The sequence below is a fragment of the Pavona decussata genome, unplaced genomic scaffold (genome assembly GCF_977016875.1).
Source record: "Pavona decussata unplaced genomic scaffold, jaPavDecu1.1 SCAFFOLD_100, whole genome shotgun sequence".
NCBI classification, from domain to species: domain Eukaryota; kingdom Metazoa; phylum Cnidaria; class Anthozoa; order Scleractinia; family Agariciidae; genus Pavona; species Pavona decussata.
The window spans coordinates 1,069,950-1,094,971 of record NW_028145515.1 but is presented as its reverse complement, the minus strand read 5'-3'; the positions used below and the strand labels follow the sequence as shown (position 1 = coordinate 1,094,971).

Genomic DNA, 25,022 nt, shown 5'->3' with positions numbered 1-25,022 from the left:
TTTAAGTAATTTTATTCAATGATCTCACTGGGTGACTCCGTTCCATCTCGAAATTTTCCATTTATGTCTGCCGTTTCACTGGTGCAACTCAAACTTGAAAACACACTTGGGTAATATGCTTTTTCGTCAAAACTGGATTACTGGGCAATACAACGTGTATTGATTGGCTTAGCGGTCATGAGATATTACACACGTAAATGTATGGTCCCGAGGGAAACAGTTAGTTTTGTTTTCGAGGGAAACATCAGGACTCGAGCGAAAACAAAACTAACTAGTTTCCCGAGGGACCATACATTAAGTGCTTTGTTATATATTAAGACTTTCCCTTCAACAATCACAGCAAAACAAACAAACAAACAAACAAACAAACAACTGAGAGGGCAACAACTGCAGAATTGTATCCCGGTCGGGATACATTTGTATTTAATCAGGGGCACCGCGGTGACCAAGAATCAACCAATCACAGTGCTCATTTTTGTTGACTGAAAGTCTAGGTATATAACAACAGCTTTTATACCACGTTCAAAATTAGCGCCATTGAAGTCTTCTGGTCGTAAGGCAAGGAAAATGAAGACCGTACAGGAAAAAATGCCAGGCAAACAGCCCGTTTGTTAGTGAAGTGGAAGAATAAATGGGTGATGCTTGCGCGGACGAGTCAGTATCTATCCGGGCATTTTCTCCCGACGGACACCATGCGCTGACAGTGTCTCTGCGCGGATGAACTCTATCACATCACGTGATCAATTGAAACCAATCAGACTCGGAGAAAGTTTAGTAGTCAGCTACAAGTGGAAATATGGTTGATTCACTTTGGACGAATATTCCGAGCTGTCTGCTTCATGTTGCACTGTTGTAGTATCAACTGATAAGGAGTGGAAGAAATGGCAGTTGTAACAGCACTGAATAGACCAATTTCGATGCAATAAAATCTGTACCTGGCTACGAGGCGGAATATAACAACAGAAATAACATTGAGGCTAAGAGATGAATAATCAATAAATTTTGTTTTATTTTCCTAAGCCTCGTAAACAAGCTAGAATTTTAAAATTTCGAAATTAGTCTATTACAACACGAATTAAACCTATGATAAACAGAAGTCCTACTTTTTATTCAAGGCACTAGCTTGGTTCCTTTTATCTTTGTTCTTTTACTTGTATAAATAAATTTTTTTTTTCACTGAGGAGTCCTAGTTTATTCGATCTGTGTAAACAGAAAATATGGCAAATTTGAAAAAGTCTCAGATTCTTCACATTTGACTTATAGCAAAATCGTGGAAACAGTCCTTATGTAAAAGTATGAATATAATAGGCTGTACTGTACATGGGCGGCCCCAGGAAGTCTCGATTAGAAGGGTCCAAATACGACCTATTCCACAGTAACCATTTATTTAGAAGCGAACAATGTTTCAAAGGCATAATTCTTGTGTCTGCTGCACTGTACAGATTTAGCAAAATTTATTAAATGCATCATTTGAGACCGATCGAGTCTCGTCTTATGCTTTCCTTACATTCATCCGACTTGCAGTTTCAGCAGTAAATAATTATCGCATTTCTTTATCAAATATAACATCCTCGATAACATTCTTGGGTCAATTAGAACTACGATGCTTTATTTTCTTTCTTTCGTATGATCACTTCTCATTATTTGGAGCTAGAGCGGAGAGTTTTTGAAAGGGAGTCCGGATCTTTGATAACCGTTTATTAATTAAACAATCAGAACTCTGCGATACTTAAAATTAACAAGCTATGTACAGTCCTTTTAACGAGTCCTAGTCATCGTTGTCTTGTCATGATGATCCTCCGTCATGTGCGCCATCATCAATTATCCTCTGGTCTTTTCTTCATTTATTACTGAGCTCCCCATTCAGCAGCTACAAAGCAAAAACAACAAAAAGATACAAGTTTAGTGACTAGTGACGGAGTTTGTTTTCGCTTTCTCTACCCTCTATGCTTTGTCTTTCTATAAAGAATTTCGATATTTACCGGACCAACCTCAAAAACTGTTTGTATACATTTTCAGATGGAGACATACTCGTTTTCTGATCAAGTCATTCACCACCATGTATTTTTATAACTGGCTACAAATCCGCTAAACGCTAGGAAATAACATACTGGCCATCTGTAAAGGCGCATGAAAGGCTAACTTGTTTTGAAGTAAATGTTAACTGGCTTCGCATCAAACATTTTCAAACTGGAAAACAATCTTGAGTAATAAGTAATAAACAACAACAACAAACACAACAAAAGAACAAAGAAGAAAAACAAAAATATTCGTAAAACGCACTTGATTGTTAGGAAAAACGTTAGTTTTTTCTTTTCTAAATATCGGGTGTCAAAATGTTGATTAGATCAGCGCTAAAAAAACGAATGGAGGGATTATGGTGAATTTTCTAGTTCCCACAGTTCAGCATTTCAATATCAACTTACTTACTTTCCAGGTCAACTAGAAGGTCAACTATTCCTTTCCACCAAACTCGATTGTGACGTCATCGCCAATGAGTACAAATGGAGCCCAATGCTTCACTTCACTACACCTGTCAGATTCCTTCATGCATTTCATGGCTTGGTTTAGAGCTGCACTGGCACTCTTTCCTTGTTCTAAATGCTGGTAGAAACTTCTCATGAACTCCATAGTGGCCTCGTCATTTATTGCCCACAATGACACCAGAACAGACCGAGCACCGGCACCCAAAAATGCTCGTGCGATGCCAACCACACCCTCAGCCTTAATCTCTCCACGAGCACTATGACAACAACTCAATACAACCAGTCTTGCTCGCACACGAATATTCAGCACATCTCTCATCGTTAAAACGAAGTCTTCTTCCACGGGGGCCCGTGATACTGGTATAGGGTTTGGTGCTAAAGCAATTTCTCATGTTTCCATCCGCCCATGTGCTGCAATGTGCACCAAACCAACCAAAGAGAGTCGTTTCAACACTTCATTCTTCGTTGCCTGTCTTCCAATGAGCGGTGCAGTGTGCAGTATCCCCCCAATCATCTGCACCTCTTCTTGTGCGAATGGCAGCTGCTGTAACTTCGTCCCCTCGAAAGTAACATCTTGCACCCAAGGATCACCCACGAGAAGCGCCCCAGTCTTAATGTGGTAATCTGCTGGACAATTTGCGATCAATTTCAAACTTGCCAACGATGGAATCACCCGCACTCTGAAAGATTCGCAAAGGTACCCTGAATCTGATTCCAAGAATGCAGGGAAAGGAGCCAAACACAATGGACCCTCGGGGACGAATATAACTTCATTGTTAACCAATAAATCTTGAATAGGACTGATGATGGTCTCATATAATAAACTTAAAGCACTTTGCTGGAGATGTGAGGATTGATTTCGTCTCTTCTCAGGAGGGGATCTCTCTTCTGTAAGGTATTCTTCTCTCGCAGTATCCAATGAACGATCTTCACATTTGAGAACAGCCCTTACATCAATTTCCTGTCTTGCGGTTGACATTAAGGAGCTCAAGAAAGTGTCGACATCAACTTGACCATCGGGGATCTGTTTTCGTCTTAACTGAACATCCTTTCCTTTCTGGAAAACCCACAAAATTACTTCCTGGTGTTCAAGCGCTATGAAAACTGTACTGCAAGGAAGAAAACCTGAAATGTCAGCTACAGTTTCTATTTCTTTGCCAGATAATACTTGGGTGTCTTTGGCTGCATACTTGAACTCCAAGAGATCTTTCAGAGCCTGTGCACGTCCCTGCTCAGCAGATAACAGAGCATCCATAATCTTGCCTTGCCATAACAAAGAACGCCATAAACTTACGTATGCAGCATGGTGCAAATTGCAAAAGCTCACCTTCCAGTCATCCTTAAACACTAGATGATGTCTTACATCATTGAGCGTTGTTACGCTTTGTTGAAAACAATCTGCAGCTTTAAATATAGCGCCAGTTGATTGAAAGACGGTACCAAGCTGATAAAATGAATGGCCCATGCCAACTTTGTTCATGACTTGTTTTGCGATTTCTATGGCACGTTCAAGGTAGGCTATGGCTTTTTTGAAATCGCCAAGATTGTGATAAGCGACACCAAGCTGAGCATACGCTAATCTTTCAGTCGAAATTGCTCCAAGTTCCTTTGCGATTTCTAGGCTACGTTCAAAGTACTCTATTGCCCTTTCGGAATCTCCAAGAAAGCCATAAACAGTGCCTAGATTACAATACGCCGTTCCTTCACCTGATTCGTCTCCAACTTCTTTTGCGATTTTTAGGTGACGTTCATGGTAGTCTATGGCATTTTTATAATCTCCAAGACTGCAATAAACTTTGCCTAGATTACAATACGCCTTTCCTTCACCTGAGATGTCTCCAACTTCTTTTGCGATTTTTAGGTGACGTTCATAGTAGTCTATGGCTTTTTTAAAATTTCCAAGACTGTCATAAGCGTTGCCTAGATTACAATACGCGTTTCCTTCACCTGAGATGTCTCCAACTTCTTTTGCGATTATTAGGTGACGTTCATGGTAGTCTATGGCTTTTTTGAAATCTCCAAGAATGTTATAAGCATTGCCTAGATTACCATAAGCCTTTCCTTCACCTGAGATGTCTCCAACTTTTTTTACGATTTTTAGGTGACGTTCATGGTAGTCTATGGATTTTTTGTAATCTCCAAGACTGTGATAAGCGATGCCTAGATTACAATACGCCTTTCCTTCACCTGAGATGTCTCCAACTTCTTTTGCGATTTTTAGGTCACGTTCAAGGTAGTCTATGGCTTTTTTGAAATCCCCAAGACTGTGATAAGCGTTGCCTAGATTACAATACGCCTTTCCTTCACCTGAGATGTCTCCAACTTCTTTTGCGATTTTTAGGTGACGTTCATGGTAGTCTATGGCTTTTTTGAAATGTCCAAGACTGTTATAAGCGCAGCCTAGATTACCATACGCTGTTCCTTTACCTGAGATGCCTCCAACCTCTTTTGCGATCTTTAGGTGACGTTCATGGTAGTCTATGGCTTTTTTGAAATCTCCAAGACTGTCATAAGCGTTGCCTAGATTACAATACGCCTTTCCTTCACCTGAGATGTCTCCAACTTCTTTTGCAATTCTCAGGTGACGTTCATGGTAGTCTATGGCTTTTTTGAAATCTCCAAGACTGTAATAAGCATTGCCTAGAACACAAAAAACCTTTCCTTCACCTGAGATGTCTCCAACTTCTTTTGCGATTTTTAGGTCACGTTGATAGTAGTCTATGGCTTTTTTGAAATCTCCAAGACTGTTATAAGCGTTGCCTAAATTATAGTACGCCTTTCCTTCACCTGAGATGTCTCCAACCTCTTTTGCGATTTTTAGGTGACGTTCATGGTAGTCTATGGCTTTTTTGAAATCTCCAAGACTGTGATAAGCATTGCCTAGATTACCATACGCCTTTCCTTCACCTGAAATGTCTCCAACTTCTCTTGCTATTTTTAGCTGGCGTTCAAGGTGATCTATAGCGTTTTTGGAATTTCGTTGTCTGTAAGAATTGTATCCAAGATTATAATCCAGTTTCTCCTCCTGCAATTTCTCTCCTGTCTCCTTTGTAATTTTTACGTCACATCCATGGTTTTGTATAGGTGTTTTGCTATTTCCGTGGGTATTTCTTAAATTGCCAGAAGTACTGCTTTTCCTACAAACGCTTTTTGCATCTGTGTCAGTATTGACCACAAAGGTGCCATTGTCCTGTCAAACGTAAATAACCAATCATGCACCCTGTAACATGCGGTAGGTTGAAAAATAGCAACTGGAAAAGTTGTTTGCTGATCTTGTGTTCGTAACTAGTGGTTCAAATAAGCTGTCAAGTAATATATATATTTAGCCAAGCCTAAAAGCGGAGCTCCACAATATATAGAAGTCTGCTTATTGTATGAACGTAATAACCTTATGAGTTCCTCATCAATTCTGCAGTTATATAGAACATTTTTAATGCATATGCAGCTAACTGCTCATCAACAATAACAATGTAAAACAGAGGGCAAAATTACTGAATGCTGATTTGTTGTAACAGAGGGCAGTTTTTCGTAATTTCCTTTCACCGATGGCAAAATTACTTACTCCTGATTAGTCGAGCGGCGAAAATACTCGCTGCTGATTGGCTGAGCACGACAGTTTTACATTTTGTTGGTTTCTGCATTTTGTGTCAAAAAAAAAAAAAACAAGTTCTTTGAGGTTTTTTCGAAGTTCGACTCTTTAAGCCGGGTTCTTTGTACCAAAAATAGATGGAAATTAAGTGCCGCAGCTAGGAAGGAAATTGCTAAAGGTTAATTTTGGTGTCTCTCACAAGAAACAGCAAAAGTTTATTTTTGTCAAAAGCTAAAGACTTGGATCGGATTGATTTTATTTTGTTTGGTTGAGAAACTTAAATCAGTCATGGCGTTAAAGCGCTTTCAACGAACTATAACCGAGCATGAAAGTGTCCTGATGGGAGGAAGGAGCAGGAAGAAATTACTCCGCAAGTTCCTTCTTTGGATCCATCGTTTGCTATTTTTATCGATCTATGTTCGTGTGATTTCCAAGCGGTAGGAAGCTTCACAGCTCAGGTGAACAATTAATTGATGCCTGACATTTGATTTATCGTTGTTAGTTTGCTCCTGAATTAAACTTGTATTCTCTCGTTATTACATGTGTATAAAGGGACTGTTCTCGTCGGTTTTGTTTGTTTTGTACGCTACGAAAAAATTAAATAATTTGTTGGTTTGCCTGCGCCTTCGATGAGTGTTTTACTGACTGTTTTACGAAGTTCCTTGATAGTTTTAGGAACATTTTGCTCTCTGTGTGATAAAAGCGGAATTTAAATGGACTCAAAATGATATTTTTTGTTTTTATTCTTGTTTTTAGTTTTTAAGATGATCGACCAACGCGCGCTACCGGCACTGTCACTGTCTAGTAAATTTTGCTTATCAAGAAGGCCGTACGCAATAAACCTCAGAAAAAAGGGATACAATAACCAAAAAACACACTTCAAATATATCTTTGAGTAATAAATGAAAAAAGCACTGTGATAATTCATAGCAATAAGTACAGAAATAAACTAAACAACGATCTTTGAAAAATTCACAAAAAACAAGTGAATGAATGTTTTGCGTAAACTTTGTTTTGATGAAAATGAAATCACACTTTAATTTTACATTCGCTGTTAACGTTCTTTGAAAAGACTTGCGGTGAAAATTACTTACACATCTTAATCTTTGCGGTTATATCCTACTGTTTTAAGTATTTTTGTTTGTTTTCTGTCAAGATTGTCAGAAATAAATGCTAAAATTAGAAATATATGTGAGAAAAATTTGTCAGTAGTTTATGCGAACGATAAAATGTTGGGAGACGTTTGTTTGACTGACTATTTCAAGCTCAGAATCAAATTTTTCTAAATGAAGCAAAATGGGATGAGATTAGAAAATAAAACTCCAAAAGAAATAACTAACATGGACCGAAAAATGAGCTCAAAAGGCTACTCTGAGGTTAAACAAGATGCAGTGTCAACACAACAAGAAAAAAATATTTTGCAAAAACAGCAAATTTTTGTCAACAAAATCACATGAATATACTCGCCTCTTTGGAGAATAACCAGTCCTTTTATTCGATTGCTGATCTTTTCGTTCGTTTACAACGTTGAGTTTCACTTCAAGAGGAAAAATTCATCACATCTTAATTTCATTTCAACGCGCCTGACTAGAGTAATTTAATTTCTCTTCAAGATCCGGCCACTGTTTATGAAGTGCCGCCTCTAAAAGCTGCTAAAAGAGTCGATTTGTTTCTCCCGCCGCGATCCGCCTAACTCTTTCTCCCGCTGTTTGACGGCAAAATTGGACGAGATCAGAAAATAAAACTCCAAGGGAAATAATCAACATGGACCGAAAAACTGAGCTCAAAATACTGTTCTGAAGTTAGCAGTATTAGCTTAAGCTTAAGTTAAACGGCGTGTCAAAACTGCAATAAAACAATATCTTGCAAACCAGCAAACTAGCAAAGTTTTGTCAACAAAATTGCATGAATGTACTCGCCTCTTCTGAGAATAACCAGTCCCTTTATTCCATTGCTGATTTTTCCGTTCCTTTTACAACGTTTAGTGAGCGAAACGTTTCACTTCAAGAGGAAAAATCCAACGTTTAGTCGCCCCGGATCGGAGTAAAATGATTTCACTTCCAGATTCTGATGATGTGCCAGTCGATTTGTTTATTCCCGCCGCTAGTTGCCTTGCTCTTTCTCCTGTACTTGGTCACATATAAAAATTGACTTTGTATCTTGCCGTCTTCAAAATTATTTTGTTTTGTTTTTTTTTCTCAAACGCTGTTGGCGGTGTAACTTCCCGCCAAACAAACGCGGCCGGCAGCGCAGTTGGTCATACATTTTCCCGCCGAAAAACAACCCGGGTTACATCACAAACGCTCATCTATGTAAGCCAATGTGAAATGAGACACTCAAACCCTGTGCTGCAACACGGGTTTTGTTTGTCACCCTTTCCCGTACTTTCTCTCTTTGTTCGTCACTCATGTTTCGTCTGTTTGCTACCGCTCTCAATCGCTCTCTTTGACGTCAAACTTCGCTTCTTCGTCGCCTGTTTTCTCGATCTCTTTCTATCTCCCTTTCTTTGCTTTACATGTTTGTAGACTTATTCATAAATTGAGTTTGTGTTTTGTCGTGCACGTCGTCTTCAAAACTATTTTTTTTTTCTCAAACGCAGTTGGCGATGTAATTTCCTGCCAAACAAACGCGGCCGGCAGCGCAGTTGGCCATGCATTTTCCCGCCGAAAAACACCTGATTTGCAGCACAAGGTTTGAGTGTCTCATTTTATGTTGGCTTACATGGAGTAAGCGTACGTACGGGCGGTCGGTCGGTCGGTCGGACGGAATAGAGATCATAACCAAACCAAAATTTATCGCACTGATGGGTTTACCAAAATCTCTTAGCTATGGGGCTCCGGCGCGAGCGCGAGCTCCGTTATAGGACGAAATGAAAGTGGGCACTACTTGATTTTTAACAGCAAAGGAACGAGAACACATCTATAGTCATCCGCATCATAGCCTGCGAGCAAGCTCTATTTTAGGTCAGCTGCAGAAGGATAGCTCGAGCGGCGAGAGGATTGGGGCTATTCTTCTGCCCCCCACCTCAATGCTCTCGCGGCTGACCTAAAAGAGTGCTTGCTCGCAGGTTGTCGGCACCGGGAACCATTATACACTCACATACCGATTATGTACAAATTAACATTTGTTCCTATCCTTTCGTGATAAAAGATTATAACAGTTTTTAGAGAGAAGAAAAACGACATATAGACAATGATTGTAAAACATATACATAATGAAATTTAAATTTAAAAGTATGATCACGTTTTAACAAAAGTTAACGAGCGGATCTGTTTATTAGTGTGGAGTTTATTTATTTATTTATTTATTTATTTATTTGCCTTGAAGATGATAAAAGAAAGCAATTAATATGCGGGTTTGCCTTGTTTTTTTTTATCTTCTTCTAGTTCTTGTTCTAAATCTTCATTGACTTGTTATAGCCATCATTAAATAGAACCTTGATGTCATTCAATTCAATTGTTTCGTAATTCGTGCCTTTTTGAATAGAAACGTCTTAAAAATAAAACTGTTAATCACAATAGACGCTCTTCGTGCAGATTTATACATGTCGGTGTTCTGCAAGAAAACTTATTGTTAATCAGTACAGCAAACTATTTCAATATGTTGACTTATTCAACAGAAATTTATTCACTAAAAAAATATTTATTTAGTTTGAACATAAACGTGAAAGAAGTTAACAAAGGGTTAGGACTGAAAAAGCAGGCAAATAAAGCATAATACACCCTCATGCAAAAACGCTTTTGCTTTTCAGATTTATAGCAAACAATCCATCAAAGTAAGTTGTTTAAATGGATGCCGATACAAAGTTCTTGACGAGCTTTGTATTAAGTCTGGTAATCCTTTTGGATCCCAAGGAACTTGCAAAAAATCAACCTTTGATGGTGGTGCTTAAAAAGGTTTGAAGCTTTGATTTCTTTATAAAATAATAATGACGAACCTAAGTACGTGTGGAAGTGTTAGTCAAAGTTTATAAGCCAATCACGAGGTAGCGTTTGGGGAGTCATAACTACTTTATGATGTTATCTCAATCGAAATCAAAATACTCAATAGATCTCGATACTCTGCATGGGCGTTCACAACATGTAAACTCAACATAAATTCCTTTTTGTATTCAAACGTCAGACGTCAGCTACGTACTTTGCATAGTTTCGTTTCAACATCGAGGTATTTCTAACCCTGGAAAAAACTCCATACTGTCGTTCATGATTAACATTCATCGGAAATATCTTTCAAAAATTTAGATGTCAAAGCACCTCAAAACTGTAAACAAACAAGCGGTAAAAGTTAAGATATGTATTGGGTTCTGGTGTTGCAAAAGACATGTTAAAAACTGAAGTCCCTAGAAATTAATCTTGATAGCTCAGTGTTATTTTAATCCATAGACGTACTAGTAAATTCACATCCAAAACATGGTAAAATGAGGCATGGTTGGAACACCTCTCTTAGGCTTCTTGTTCCGTTGCATATTTTAACCTCGTTTTATTGTCAATAGATAGCCCATTGTAGTTTAAGGAGGGATAGATGGGTGGTAGATCTCGATACCAAACATTCTATATAGATACAGGGTCTTGCCTGAATGATATCGCAACTTACGAGAAACATCGGTTGCTTCGATGCCTTTCGATACCGCTCACGCGACCACTAAGAAAAGCCATGTATACTCAACGCTAAGTTTAAGCTAATACCTTTACAATTATTTATTTTTTTAATGTTCTCATGTGCAAAATCAATATAATAATTCCTCTTTGCCTGTGAGACGTTGATTTTTTATTCCAACGGAATTTGACTGATATTTGATCCACTTCCAAAACTGGTATTGATCGAGCCTTAATTTTGTCCGCTACAAGATAAGGTGGTCTTGTGATGATGGCATTTGACGTCATTGATTGTTATAGCTACCATAATTACATCCGACATCTTGGTAGCCTGCGTAGTTGGCAGGATGTTGGGCGACAGGTGGAAATTGGGCAAAAATGCGGCAAAGCCGCAAGAGGAATGGGGTAAAGGAGATTGAAATCTGTCAGGTGGTATTTTCGTGAAGCTTATGCCTCTCGTTGTCGCGGCTTACACCTACCTTGGCCTCTCCGCCGGCTAAGAAAACTTTTATATTCATTCGCGGACAATACCGCCAGCTACCTAGACTAACATCTTGGATTTTCCATTGTTGGAAAATCACTTCAAATGAATCGAAAACAATTGCCAATAGACAAATGCCAGAAAAGTTTTGGGCTCTTTTAAACAAAGAATTGTGTTTAAAAAACCACAAAATGTTAGGCAACTTGCCTATTTCAAACTTGCTTGCATGACAACATCACTTGTTAAACGAAAATATTCACGAGACTAATGGTAAAAAGTGAACAGGTATTAAAAGTCTTGCCTCCTTTCCCTACCCCACACGGTATATGAGATACTAAACAAAATCCCAAAAGCGTTGAAATGGTTGGCATCTACCGTCCCCTCTCTTGTATTGTACGCCCCCGAGTTAATCTCGAAAATGTTTGCTTGTTGTAATGCCTAGATGTAACTTTGATTAAGGCCTTTTTTACAGGAGGTATGGTTACCCCAGGGCAAGGGTTTCCCCAGCAGCCAAGACAAAGTTTTCCCGGGTTTCCAAGCAAATTATTCAGGTGGCGTTACCTTCGTAACCGAGACAACTCACTGGGCCACACTTCTGTTAATCCGATGAACAAAACACGCTTTGAAAATTAATTTAGCCCCCAAACATTGGGCTTGTGTTAAAATTATAACGACCTCAGACGTTTTTTCACCTTAAGCTGCCTGCATATGTCTGGTAAAGGATTCACAAGAGCAAAGCAAATGGCCAGGTACCAGGGCAACTTTCGGATGACAGAATATTACGATTTGTTAATTTGAGTTGACAATTTATCACTGAGCCGTCAACAGGTCAAGCAGTTATCAATAGAGTACTAAGAATACTCGTTAGTGACACTGATTAGTCTCAGAATTGTAATAGGGTTTCCTAGTATGCAAGGTGGAAAGGTTCGTGCAATCCGAATTCAAAGAAACAACCAACAAGATGCGATGCCACAGTTTGGTAATGTTTTATAAGCGTTGCTAATAAAGTTGTTTTTCTCAACTAATAAACACAGAATAGATCTTCAAACTTACCGTTTGCGTTTCTGACTGATCCTTCGCTATCTTTTTCCCAGCCGCTTGCAACTTGCTTTGTTCTCTCACACACCGGCGCCTTATTTCCAACAACTTCTGGTTATTCTTGTCAATCTTACATTAGTTAAGATCACTAACAAGTCAAAAAACAGAGGTCATGAAGGATTTCAAAACCCTTATGGAAAACACCAGAGACAACGAGTGGTCACTGGATTATAATAGGACGTAAAATGTTATGACAAAGGCATTCAAAACATTCCATATGATGCTCGATGTACCAAGCTATGTTTCGACCTAAAACCTTAAGCCTTTTGCATTAACAAAACAAGAATTTCAAGAAAGTCAAACGGCTAAGAAAAAAATTATTCAAAACATTGTGCTGAAAGTGGGCGATGTGAACGAGAAAACGTTCAACTTTTCAGAAACTTTTAAAGTTTATTAATGTCAAAATAGCATTTTCTTAGTAGTCTGTGTTTATATTCTTATGGAAAATAGTTGCGTGCACAAAAAAAGTCACCATAACAAGATTATTTGGCTTAAAATGAGTTAATCTTTGTAGCTAGGTCAAGTTTCGGTTATTTCAAAGTTGTCTTGAAAACTGAGCAATTTCTATTTTTCTTTTTATTTGTTAGTGAACAGTGAAGGATACTGCTAATCCCTTATCACACCACGTAATGGCTTCCTCGAACTGATTCAGCTGAACACAGGCACTTGCCCCTAATGAAAAATAAAATATAATGAGTACTCTGGCAAATATTTCTCATTCCTAGTGATATTCCGTATCAAATACATAATTCACAATTCTTTCCACTCAACGGAGTTAGCAAATTTGTTGGACGATATGTCAAAAATATAATATATTTTCGTTAATGCTCGTCTAATCTCTGTATTATACTCGATACAGATTAAAACGATTAAACACTTTTTTAAAAGCTCGATAACCTCTACTCATCTTTTACTTCTGAATGCCCAACGTGGTAATTATTTAATTCTTCAGGGGTAGAAAACAAGTCACAAGATTAAGAGTTAGAATGAGTAAAAGACTGGTTTTCAAAATACCGAAAGAATATCAATTTAACCATCACTTTCCAGTAATTATATTTTGACGGATGAATACTACCACTCTTTATCAGGTGATACAACACTAAGGATATCAAACAAATGCCTTAACATTGGAAAACAAGATATGGTCATTTTCTCGACATAATAGGTTACCGTAGCAACATTCTAAAATTTAAGGTGAGTCTGAAATTTTTTCATAGAATTTTCTTGAACTTTGGAAAAATGAGGGTCAGCAACCTCGTTTTTCAGTTGTAACCAATTAACGGTAAAATTAAATGGTGTTTTAATAGGTGTACTTTTGCTATGGTAACCTATTGTGTTGAGTTATTGACAATATCTTGTTCACCAATGTTTGGCATATTTAGGATACCATTGTTGTTGTGATAAGCTAATAAAGAATGGTTATATTCATCCGTCAAGTGACGGAAACTTGACAAGTGATGGAAATCGGTGCTAGCAACCTTTAAGAAAGCACACTTTTTTAGCTGCAGGTTTAAAATTTTAATTTTGAATTAATTTTTCACCGTTCCCAACAATTAGGTGTCTCTTACCTCTTACAATCGCTTTGACATAAGACGGCTGTAAGTCAGTGGCAGCCTTTGCATCACTCAGTGAATCACGGAAGTTACCTGCGTGAAAATCAATGAAAAGAGAGATCTACTGTGTGGACGAGCCTACCACTAACTTAACAACTCTTAATTTGTGTTGTAATACATTAACTTGACAAATGATGAAAAGCTCAAATTTTATTTCTCACCCAGATTAAAATGAGCTGTTGCCCTGTTGTTGTACAGTTTAGCTTTCAGTTCTTGATCCTTACAAACGAGTTTTATTCCATTTGTGTAAAGAAGTATGGCATTTCTGAAATCTTTCTTCCTGAATTCATCATTGCCGTCATTCTTGAAGAGCTCTACTATTGCTAAATTAAAGAAAATAAAAGGCTTCGTATGAATGAATTAGATGAAACATCATCCCTGGCTTCTCTAAACTTGGAACCTCTTATTTTCTAAATAAAGTTTCAAAAATGATTTTATTAAAACCAGTCCATGAGTTTTACCAGTAAAGCAGCTTAGCCAAGGTTACGAATAACTGTGGCCTACCTAGTATAACAGGAAAATCCTTACGTCGTACTGCATGTCATTAAAAAAGCGTAAACGCTATCAGAATTGCCTTAATTTCCCTACTCGGTCTGGGAGGGGGGAGGAGGGTCCGTTCTGCTTCCACTTCCAGCGGTTAAGAGCATTAAGGCTATGATAATAAAACCTGCAGGGTATATCGTACGTGGAAAATTATTTCCTTTGGCGTCCGCAAAATGGGCTGATGACCTCAATTAGCAGTGGGGCATTACTTCTTCACAGCCTCCACCTTGGATTTCTCGGTTTCTCCAAAACTTGGAAAACCGTTTCAAATCGATTCAAGAATAATCCAAACCAATAACAAAATGTTAAAATTGTATACAAAAGTAAACGTTACAACGATACACTTTTGTGGGTGGAGAGAGACATCATAATAACAGAAGGTGCCGAGTTCCATCTTCCTGCTTCCAAAACATAAATACTGAACACTCGGCCTAAGAACTAGTACGTCTTGGATCTATAACTCCGCAATAAAACTGTCAAAATCTCTTACACCATAAGTGATCATTACTGTAAACTCCTCACCTCTTAAGTTGGCTTCATCATTATCCAGTGTTTTCTCAGTAGCAGCTTTGACGTCATATTCATTTGCATTGTCCTTTTTGCCTCCATCTTGTAGCTTGTTCTGTTCTTTCACAGACAGGCTCCTTAATTCCAATAACTTCTGGTTATCCTTCTCAATCTTACATATGTCAAGATTTGTAAGGCGTAAGTTGTAAAAGTTATCAATGGTTGCCAAAACCGTCAAACTAACGGCACAAGGTCAAATTGGTAATATGTCTTAATTTCTGGTCAATTTGTTTGGTCTTCCCGAATTTAAGAGGAATAACAGCATTGATATTGTCATGAAGAATCAAAGAAATAATTCGTCCTGACTAGTGCTGATTTTTTACACAATAGCAGGAATAAGGGTTCATAATAAAGTTTGAATCTGATCAATATTTTTCGTCGTAGCTTCGGGAATAAAGGATACTGCTAATCCTTTTTCACACCACGTAATGGCCTCCTCATATTGACTCAGCTGAACACAGGCACTTGCCCCTAATAAAAGAGAATCATGTGAGTTCGACATATATATATATATTTTTTATTGAAAACAGGGTAGATGGTATAATTAAATACTACCCAGCAGGCACTTTTGAGGACACGAATGGAAGGACGCCCTCGGTGTATTATCCCGGCTAAGCTTAGCTGCAAGAAGAAGTATTCACAAACGTAACAGTTTAAGTAGAAATACTAACATGTTGTATCTGTCATCTATGTAATTAGTATTAAACTTTATGGATCAATTGTCAGAAGACAGTTTAAAAGGTGTTTAACAGCACCACGTTCAAAGCCATGTTCAATTTTGCCTCAGTACAATCATATCTAAACATTGTTAACTGCCGACGGTAACAAGAAGGCTTGCATCCCAGACTAGAAAACTGAAACCACTTATAAACACATTTGGAGGCCCTCTGGTTGTCTTAATCCGGCGCCTATGTTAGACTCTGTTTAAATAACTGGCCCTTTGATGCTTTATTTAATCCGCCATAAATACAAAGTAACTTTCTACGAACGTAATACTAAGCGAAACATTTTGAACTTTATGAATTTTGAACTGCAAACAACCGTCGTCTTGATAAATGGAGTTTTATTCTCCAAAAATCTCACCTCTCACGATCGCTTTGATAAATAATGGCTGGAAACCAGTGGCAAGTTTTGCATCTCTTAGTGAATCTTCATAATTTTCTATAGAGGGATAGATACAGAATTAAGATAAGCAAATGGAGAGTACATTAAATAATAGGGTTTCAAATTAAAGTACTCTTTAAATTTGCGATGTTGAAACACTTCAGTTACGCAAAACTTTAAAATATATAAAAAGACTTTACCTAAACAGAAATATGCGTCCGCCCTGTTGCCGTACAGTTTGGCCTTCAGTTCTTCATCCTTACAGTTCACTTGAATTCCTTCCGTGTAGAAGTGTATGGCGTTGCTGAGATCTTCCTCTTTGTATCTCTCATTACCTTCATTATTGTAAACCTCTGCTATGGCTAAAAATCAAATTAAGTAATTTAAAAGGCTTGTATATTACTCGTATCCCCCAAAAATCGCATTACATCTCTTTGTGAGAGTTTGAACGTGATGGGGGATAGGTGGGCTTATAACCGAGGTATATCAGCGGCGCTTGGAACTGGTGATACTGGCACACCCGGGCTGCGAAGAAGGGAAATGCGGGAAGGGGGTTATTACGGGAATCAAAATACAAGATGTGGTAAAACAAGATATACCGTACTAAAAAAAATCATCTCATCATATGTTTCTTCTCACCTCTCAAAGTGTTGTCATCAAAATCCAGTTTATCTTCACCAACTGGAGTGACGTCACTCTCACTTGTAACTTTGGTTGTACTCCTCGCCATGAATGCTGCGAGTTCAGCCTAGGGATTGAATGTTTGTACGTTCATTAGTTTGTCAGTCAATGTTGCTGTTTTCAAAGACAAATCTGAAATGTTCGTTTAAAGGGCCATGTTTACCCAATAGGCATTGCTCGCCGAGCTGAATTTCGCGCAGTCGGAAAGTCAAAAAATCACAGCGAGCACCATATAGCGAAAGTAATCCACGTTCATCAAGCTCATTTCCTGGGGTATCACTATTCTTTGCGTCATTTGGTGGACAAATCAGTTCCACTGGGTATTCGCAACTGCAGGCAATTTTCAATAAATTTGCATTTGTAAGGACAAACCGCAACCAATTAGAGTCCATCGAGAACCCACATGGGAGCTCTAGTGCGTCATAAGTAATTTATGCCATTAAGTAAGTATATGTCCTTCAAACAAAAGCTATTCTACGCCATAATATCCTCTCGCTTCATTTCTGTGGATGTTTTCAAGAAGAGTCTTCATGAGTAAAGGAAATCGGATGTCGAACAAAGCGTCCAGCCTCGTTTACTCTGTGGCCACTTTTAGGACAATTGTTCAATTCATAATCTTGTAAGAGTTTATCCTTCCATTTCAGAGTTTTGTTACCTTGAATTATTTTGCATTTGTTATTTAAAGACCCTGAGTGTTGGTCCGGCTGGGGTTTAAACCCACGACCTCCCGCACGGTAGTCCGATACTCGACCAACTGAGTTAACCGGTCTTAATCTTGTTTCGGACCTCAAAAGGAAAAAGCACTGTTCATCCTCCAAGCTGCAATGTCACAGCTTTAATACTCTTAAGTTATAAAGGGGTTGAGGGGGGGAATTCTGCTTAACCCCCAGCTCCAAGAGACCAAAAAGCTCGGTCTTGAAAGAGTGAAAAAAGGGGCTCATATTCATTTGCCCGTCTGGCTTATTCGGAAAGATTGGAATACAGTGGACGAAATTAATACCTACCTGAGAAGCCCAATGTATAATTTACATTATGCGATTTGCCAGGGTGGTCGGCTGCAAGAGAAAATGTTGAACGCCAAGTTCAGTACAAGGCAGTTACGTTTAAAAGGGACAAAAAATTCACACAACCTCAAGGACAAAACGACTGACACTCTGGGTTAAGTAAGTGGGTTTGTGAAGGGTGGGGTAGGGAGTTTCTGTTCGCGGACAATTTTTAAAATGATCACTTCACATTCGCTACCCAGTTAAAGAAGACAATTTTTGATGACGAAAGGCCTGTTCCACGTTTTATTTGACGTCCTAACTACCGGTCGGGCGTTCCTCCTATTGCGCCAGAAGAAAAACGAGCACAGAATCGTTGATCAAAGATCACCAAAGGAGGAACAGAACGGCTGGTGTCGGCCACGTAATTTGACAGTAATTAAAAACGTAAAGCAAAATCACGGTTGACGGAAAATTGGACATTTATGCTGTTTTTCCAGATACACTGAACATTCTAAAGGCAAGTAATGAAGCTGTTTGAAATGAATTTTACCCAAGAAGGAACTTCTTTTCGGTGTATGATGAGTTCACATATTTCACAGCCAACACCCTAAGTTTCGATTTTTCGTGGCTGTTGGAAACTAATTAGGCGTATAACTGTACTACTCAAGAACGACAACGAAAGCCTAATTCAACGCTACTGTAGGTGTCTTATGTTATTCAGGCGAAATCGAATCCAGCCGACGCTCTTGTCTCACTTTTATGAACCCAATTGACCTCACTCGCGCAACTATTGTGTAATGCTTTATGTTAACAAGTTTGAGTTGCGTCCCGGCGGTTTTGTAAAATTTCTTCCTCGATAATCCCGCACGGAAATTTTATTAACCAGCCACTAATATTAGTTTATACTCATTTAATTCGCAGCGTAAGTCGCATGTTAGTCAACAGGGGGAGGTAAGAAGTTAACTTGCTCCAAAATCCTTTCTTGGTGTCAGTAATAAAAACAAAACAAAACTCATGTAAGCGGGAAAAAACATTCAAATCAGGCCACAAATTTTAAAGCAAGCCGCAAATTGATCTGGGTGGAAATATATTAAGCGTCAAAGAAAATTCGAGTTGCTTAATCATTCTCTCCTGGCCTCCTTTTAAAACTGATTGTTGTTGTTGTTGTTGTTGTTGTTGTTCTAATAGGCAGTAGTAGGAGTTTAATAACTATCACTGATTTGCATAAGTTTCTTTCAGTTCAGTGAAAAAGGGAGAGTCAATTTTGAAAAATTTGTTTAGCCAAAAGGAGGCGGAAAGCAATGTTTTTACGAATTGTATCTCTTGTATCAGTCGCCAATTCACGATAGAAACAAACACGGAATTACTATATTTTCATCCCATGACACCGAAATCCAACATTAAAAAGTGAAACCTCAAATCACACAACATTTTGTCCCAAGAAACTGAATTATTTATCACATTTTTCGACGTCACTTAGGTAAAAAACAAGAAGCAAAACCAAAACAAATACATTAATTTTAGAACAACTCATACAGGACAGTAATGGAAACTTAATTTAGCTCTGACCCAGGTTTAATGTTGCAAAATGAAAGGAAGAAAAATATAGAGAATAGACACGGCGTCGCGAAGATATGAATTTTATTTTCGAGTGGTAAAAACAATAGTTTACGATCGAGCGCAGCCACCATGCAATTTTCTTTTTATTATATAGACAAATCTATCACTCGCCATTTTTCGCGTTGCCATAAACAACCGTGAAAAGCGGTAAATGACGACCTCAATATCCTCACTAGTGAGAATATGGAAAATACGCCACTCGGGTCCCGAATGTCCCTTTGGTCCCGAATGTAGTTTCGAATGAGTTTTACGAATGGTACATTTTCCATTAAAACACTCCTGTCTATATAATAAATGCTAATGAGTCCATGATATCCGAACTAACGGTGGAAGGAAAGGACTTATCATATTCGGAAATCCGTTCTTGGTGCAATCAAAACAAATCCAAACTCATGTGAACGAGCACGTCATTTAACACGAACTACAAAATTCAAAGACAGATGGCAAATGGAGCTCCTTTGCTTGTCCGCACGGCTAGGTCTTACTGCAAAAGCGTCACAAACAAATCAAGCTATTTGGACATTTTGGAAATGTTGGTGAAGTTACAATAAGCAATAAGTTTCATTTATTTGTATATGAGTTTCTCTCAATTCAATTCAAAGCGCATAAATTTGCTTTTAGTCAAACAAACGACATCAATTATTCTATTTTCGCACTATACTTCCTTGATCAGTTTTTAACCCACAGAAAAAATTCCACAAATTTATTATTGCGTTTATTTTCAGAAAAAATAAGTTGCACAATTTGGTAAGATTTCCTTGTTCTATACAAGAAACAAAAACATCGAAATTCTCAAGCCGTTTCGTTGTTGTTCTTTTTCTCCGAACCGTCAAATTACATAAACCATAAACAATCTCCTTTTATAATAGTCCTTCCCGAACTCTTCAAATATCCTGCATACTGCTAGGATTTGAATGTCAAACGTGTGGTATATGAAATAAATGTGATGGTATATTTAATTCTATTGTTATATTGTAACAAGAGTCCGCTGAGGACAGAGATGGAATCTAGGGCGTTGGCTGTGGAATTAACGATTTAGTTTCTAACAGGCTTAATCAGGTACGAACGAAGTCATAGAGGCATGCCATTGGAAGTCTGATATCAGAAATTATACCGTGGAAAAAACAAGTTGACGTAATATGTCAAAAACGAGGGCGAGTGCTTTATCACGGGTTCCAAATACTGAGAAACAGATGAAAGCACGAGGCCGCAGGCCGAGTGCTTTCATCTGTTTCGAGGTATTTGGAACCCGTGATAAAGCACGAAGCCCGAGTTTTTGACATGTCTTCTCAAATGAAACAATAAGAAATTAATCTCATTAAAATGCAAATGTTTGATCTCAGATGAAAAACATGTTTCATCTCAGATGAAAACCTGGTGGTGTTTCATCTGGTGTTTCATTGGGGTATCAAGATTCATCCACCTGACCGAAATGGAGGTCATTTATTGGCTTTTGACTGCATGAATTATTAATGAGTTTGAGAAGTTTCAAGGAATCCAAGAGCAACATTCAATATGGACCACAAAATTAAAATTTATATTCTATTTCTTGTTTATTCAAAGGTGAAACTGGTTCCAACTGAGTTCAAAAGTTTGAATTATTTGAAAACTCTGTGCTCTAAAAAACTGAGTGTTGCTGTAGCATTCTACTTGGTAGGTAGTTTCGTTTAATTCAGGGAAGTTAAGTCACTCATTTGCATGTCAACTTCTCACCATTTAACTAAAAAACATGTAAGTTTTGTTTTAGTAAATCACAAAGCAGTAAAGTTTTTCTTGGATTATACTTCTTCAAGCAGATTCTAACCCAAGAAACAAGAGTCCGTGAAGTTGCTATTGTATCCAGTTTCAGATAAATTACAAAATTCGCACAGTCTGGAGGGATTTTCATCTTCTCTCCGAAAACAAAACAAAACGATCGATATATTGTCGAACTGCACTGTTCGTCCCTATCCTTTAAACTGTTAAACTACATAAGCCATATGGTCTGCATACAAAGCGCGCCGGTTTTAGCTGTGCTTACCTCAAACTTTAAGTGTCTTGACAAAGATGAATGTGTTGCGGATCAGGAATCAGGAGTCATTTGATTCGATGAATCGCACTTCAAAAATGAGGAAACATATTTTTATTCCAAGAAACCGAAATCATTTGATCACGTTTTACGATCTGTCATCCGTAAAAAAACTTTATAACAAACGTCACGACGACACATATTGAAAGTTAGGAAATTGGTTGGCTAAATATCTGACTGAGTTCTACCCAAGCTATAAAACGTGCTGCTGCAAGTTAGTTTGAAGTAACCTGAAAAGCTGAAAAGCTTCGTGTACTTGCCAAGAAATTTCAGTCGTAGATCACTTAGGTGCGCAAATTCCTCAGCGCTTTTAATGACAATTTTCTGCCTTAATTCTTATTCAAACTGTAAATTCTTCTTCAGAATTTCTAATCCAGGAAACAAGAGTCCATGAAGTCACTAGTCTTAATCTAAATCTAAATTTATAAATAGATCGAAAACACGCAAATTGCCTTCAGTTTCGGGTAAAATAATATTTGCGCAAAATTAGATAAGACTTCCATCTTCGGTACAAAAACTCTCAAACAGAAATATAGCGTTTTGACTCTGTTGCCATGTAACACAAGTTTTAAAGCTTGTACTTATTTCGCCATCTCTCAATTCATAACGGTCCAACATCGAAATCGGGGACTTTCCCTGAACAAGTGTCATCTTCCCCGAACAAGAAACTGAAACCAGTGAATCATGTTTTACGGTCTCATGCGTCAGAATTATTTATTTTGAGGTTGAATAATTTTAAAAGTTCTTTCTCGAGCACAGATGAAGATCCAGGAAAGTAGCACGAATAGGAACTTCTTAGTTAACCGACTCAACTGTCCACATTATACTGATCAGTACTCAAACACATTTGATGAAAAATACAATTTCTCTTGACAATATTCTCCACTCGTGCAAATTCCCTTTATATAGATACGTTCTAACAATTGTTACTGTTACAATTGTACGAGGAATTAAAACCCTTTTTATTCAATTTATAAGGTACTCTCCCCGATTGAATCAATCTACGTTATCTCACTTTTTTCCGTAACCAGTCAGACACAAGAGAAACACAGAAACTAAAAGATCCGCACACTGCAAAATCTTATCGCTCAGAGTTTGTTTAACTGTGTTGGTACTGTCCTTCTTCTCTAAACATTTCAATTACATAATATATACAGTCCACATACAATATATAGTTTTATAGTTACACTTACCTCAAAACATTGGTGGCTTGGCACTGTATGGTGGACTGATAAATTTGAAAAGTGACTTTGAAAACTCGGGACGGTATTTGTGGTCTTTCGTATCTTCTTTCAAAAAACCGAAATCGGTTTGTCACATGTTACGACGTCATGGCTCTAAAATTAATTGTAACGAGCGTCACGGAGGGCAGCGGTGGAAACTTAGGGCGTTGGCCGAGTAAATATTTCCTGATAACAGTGAATTACTGCCCAACCCAAAACTAAACCATAGGTTCGCAATGCGTACAGAACGGATGGCGTTCTGACAACGGTCACGTGACTAGTGTCTTGTGGTATTGAAAAATAAGCAACTGATAAAGTAATGATATCGATATTTTTGATATTCAGTATTGTGTATTTTATCGTGGCCGAAACAAAAAGTTAATAATTTAGCCGTCCTCGTTGATGATACGAGCAACGACTACTTTTCGAGCCCCGAAGTATAATTTTCTCTATAAATTAGGTCCATTTATACAGCTGCTTGAAATTCAAGTTGGCTTAAGCGACTAAAACAAACACAAATTTAGCCTGTGCGACAAGCGACAGGAAGGAGAAGGAAGAGGGAATAAGACGCACACGTGAAGTGCGTGAGAAGCGCTAGGAAGGGAAAAGGAAGCGGGAATCACACGCGCACGCGCAGTTCGTGGGAAGCGCTAGGAAGGAAAAAGGAAGCGGAGAATAGGTTTTTTTTGTCATTTATTGTGCTTGTCTTGTGTCCTATTGTGTTGTCCTTGTCAAGTGTTGTCTTGTGTTTTGTTTTGTGGACGGGTAACTGTATGCAAGACAATTGTATTCCGTATTGAATTGTAGTGTATTATAAAAATCAATGGTTCCATGAATAACAAAAGAATACCGTGTATACTGTGCGTTAGGTTTACTGATTCCGCCCAAACCATCCGGATGGTGTCGCACTTATATAGGCAAATAACAATAGCTTGATGGCAAACCAATCAGAAGCGAGTTGCGTCATCACGTATCAACAAATAGGACAACAAGCAATAAACAACTAATGCAAAGAACTTGACATAATTAAAATGGATTAACATAAGCGACTATACACAAAGAAAGAGAATGTAGACAGATCATCAATAATGTCGTAAATATTTAATTCGCGTTTGGTAATTAACCATGAGGAAAGTAAAGGTTGTTGTTGTTGTTGGTAAACTCTGCCTCTAGATAAGAATAGAAAGAGATTCGCGTAAGAAATTTCTGATGTATTGACCTATTGGAAGACTAGTATTCAATCACGGACTTTCTTCGTAAGTTGGTTTCTTGGCGAATTCGGTTCGCCGGTGTGTCGTGTCGTGAAAATGGCCAAAAATTAAGTTATAAACTCACCCCTTTTTGGTCTCAAATTCGCGAAAATAGCCACAAATTGGTCAATAAGTTCACTCCTTTCTAGTCTAAAATCCGTGAGAATAGTTAAAAATCAAGCAATAAGTTCATTGCTTTATGGTTTCAAATCAGTAAACACAGCCAAAAACTCAAGTAATAAATTCGTGCCTTTCTGGTGTTAAATTCTAAAAATCTTGGCCAAGAGACTCTTCTCTTCAGAGACCTTCAGAATTTATAGGCAAACTCGTTGAGTATCACGCCCATCAGCGATAGAGGGCCAGACTGCTACCGTCTTGAATTTTCGAACGGGACTTTGGGCGTGATGCTCAACGGGTTTGCCTATGTTGCAACAATACTTATTCCAGCGGTATATATCTTAGGCGCTTAGTGCCAGTCCCCTCGTGGGCCATTTAAATATTTTCATTCGCGCCAAAATTTATTGTTAGCCGTTGGTCTCCATGTTAATTCAGTTTTGCTTGTCCTGTGTTGTTAGTTTATATATATCCACACTGTCAGGTACGTTCATGTTGTCCATTGCCGTTTATCCTTCGTATTGCTGTTTTATTGCCTTTCGTTAGTATTATCTTGTATTTATCGTTTGCCTCAGTGTATTTATTTGTTTCTGTTCCAGAAACCACTGGTCATGATTTCGTGTTAATTACAGTTAGAGGAACTGTCAAGGACGTTTAAATAAATTTACCGGTGCGTTCGGAAGGTCTCTAAATAGTCTCTAAATAGTCTCTTGGCCGAGACAAAACTACGCGTCAGACTAGCCACGGACATTTCACAAGTATTTGACAATTTTTCAATTTCTTTATTGTATAAAATTCTAGAAAAAAGCCAAAAATCGAACAACTAGTTCACTCTTTTTGGACTCAAATTCCCGAAAATAAGCAAAAATTGGGAAATAAGTTAATTTTTTTCTAGTCCTCAAATTTGTCAAAATAGCTAAAAATCGGGCAAAAGCACATATCTTTTTCTCTCAAATTCGTGAAAATAGCCAGAAATCGGGCAATAACTTCACGCCTTTTTGGTC

At 38.0% G+C, this 25,022-nt stretch overlaps 1 protein-coding gene and 1 long non-coding RNA gene across 2 annotated transcripts in view; both read right to left on the bottom strand.

The window, feature by feature from the left end:
- Window positions 1-25,022, bottom strand: part of LOC146472221 (uncharacterized) — a 160,568-nt gene that overhangs the window by 28,155 nt on the left and 107,391 nt on the right. The gene's annotated exons all lie outside the window — the stretch shown is intronic.
- On the bottom strand, window positions 1,729-16,857 carry LOC146472228 (uncharacterized). Its single transcript, XM_085119602.1, has 11 exons — window positions 16,716-16,857; window positions 16,277-16,438; window positions 16,056-16,133; window positions 15,376-15,443; window positions 14,928-15,084; window positions 14,024-14,185; window positions 13,818-13,895; window positions 12,854-12,921; window positions 12,205-12,318; window positions 2,431-5,676; window positions 1,729-1,870 (listed from the first exon to the last, which is right to left on the bottom strand). The coding sequence occupies exons 1-10, from the start codon at window positions 16,804-16,806 to the stop codon at window positions 2,875-2,877; spliced, it is 3,780 nt and encodes a 1,259-aa protein (XP_084975728.1). The 5' UTR covers window positions 16,807-16,857; the 3' UTR covers window positions 1,729-1,870; window positions 2,431-2,874.

Coding starts and splice junctions, on each gene's coding strand:
- LOC146472228 (XM_085119602.1), bottom strand. CDS start 16,806: ATGGCGAGGAGTACAACCAAAGTTACAAGTGAGAGTGACGTCACTCCA. Junction 15,444..16,055: donor TATCAAAGCGATCGTGAGAG/GTGAGATTTTTG, acceptor CTCTTTTATTAG/GGGCAAGTGCCTGTGTTCAG. Junction 13,896..14,023: donor AACAGCTCATTTTAATCTGG/GTGAGAAATAAA, acceptor ATTTTCACGCAG/GTAACTTCCGTGATTCACTG.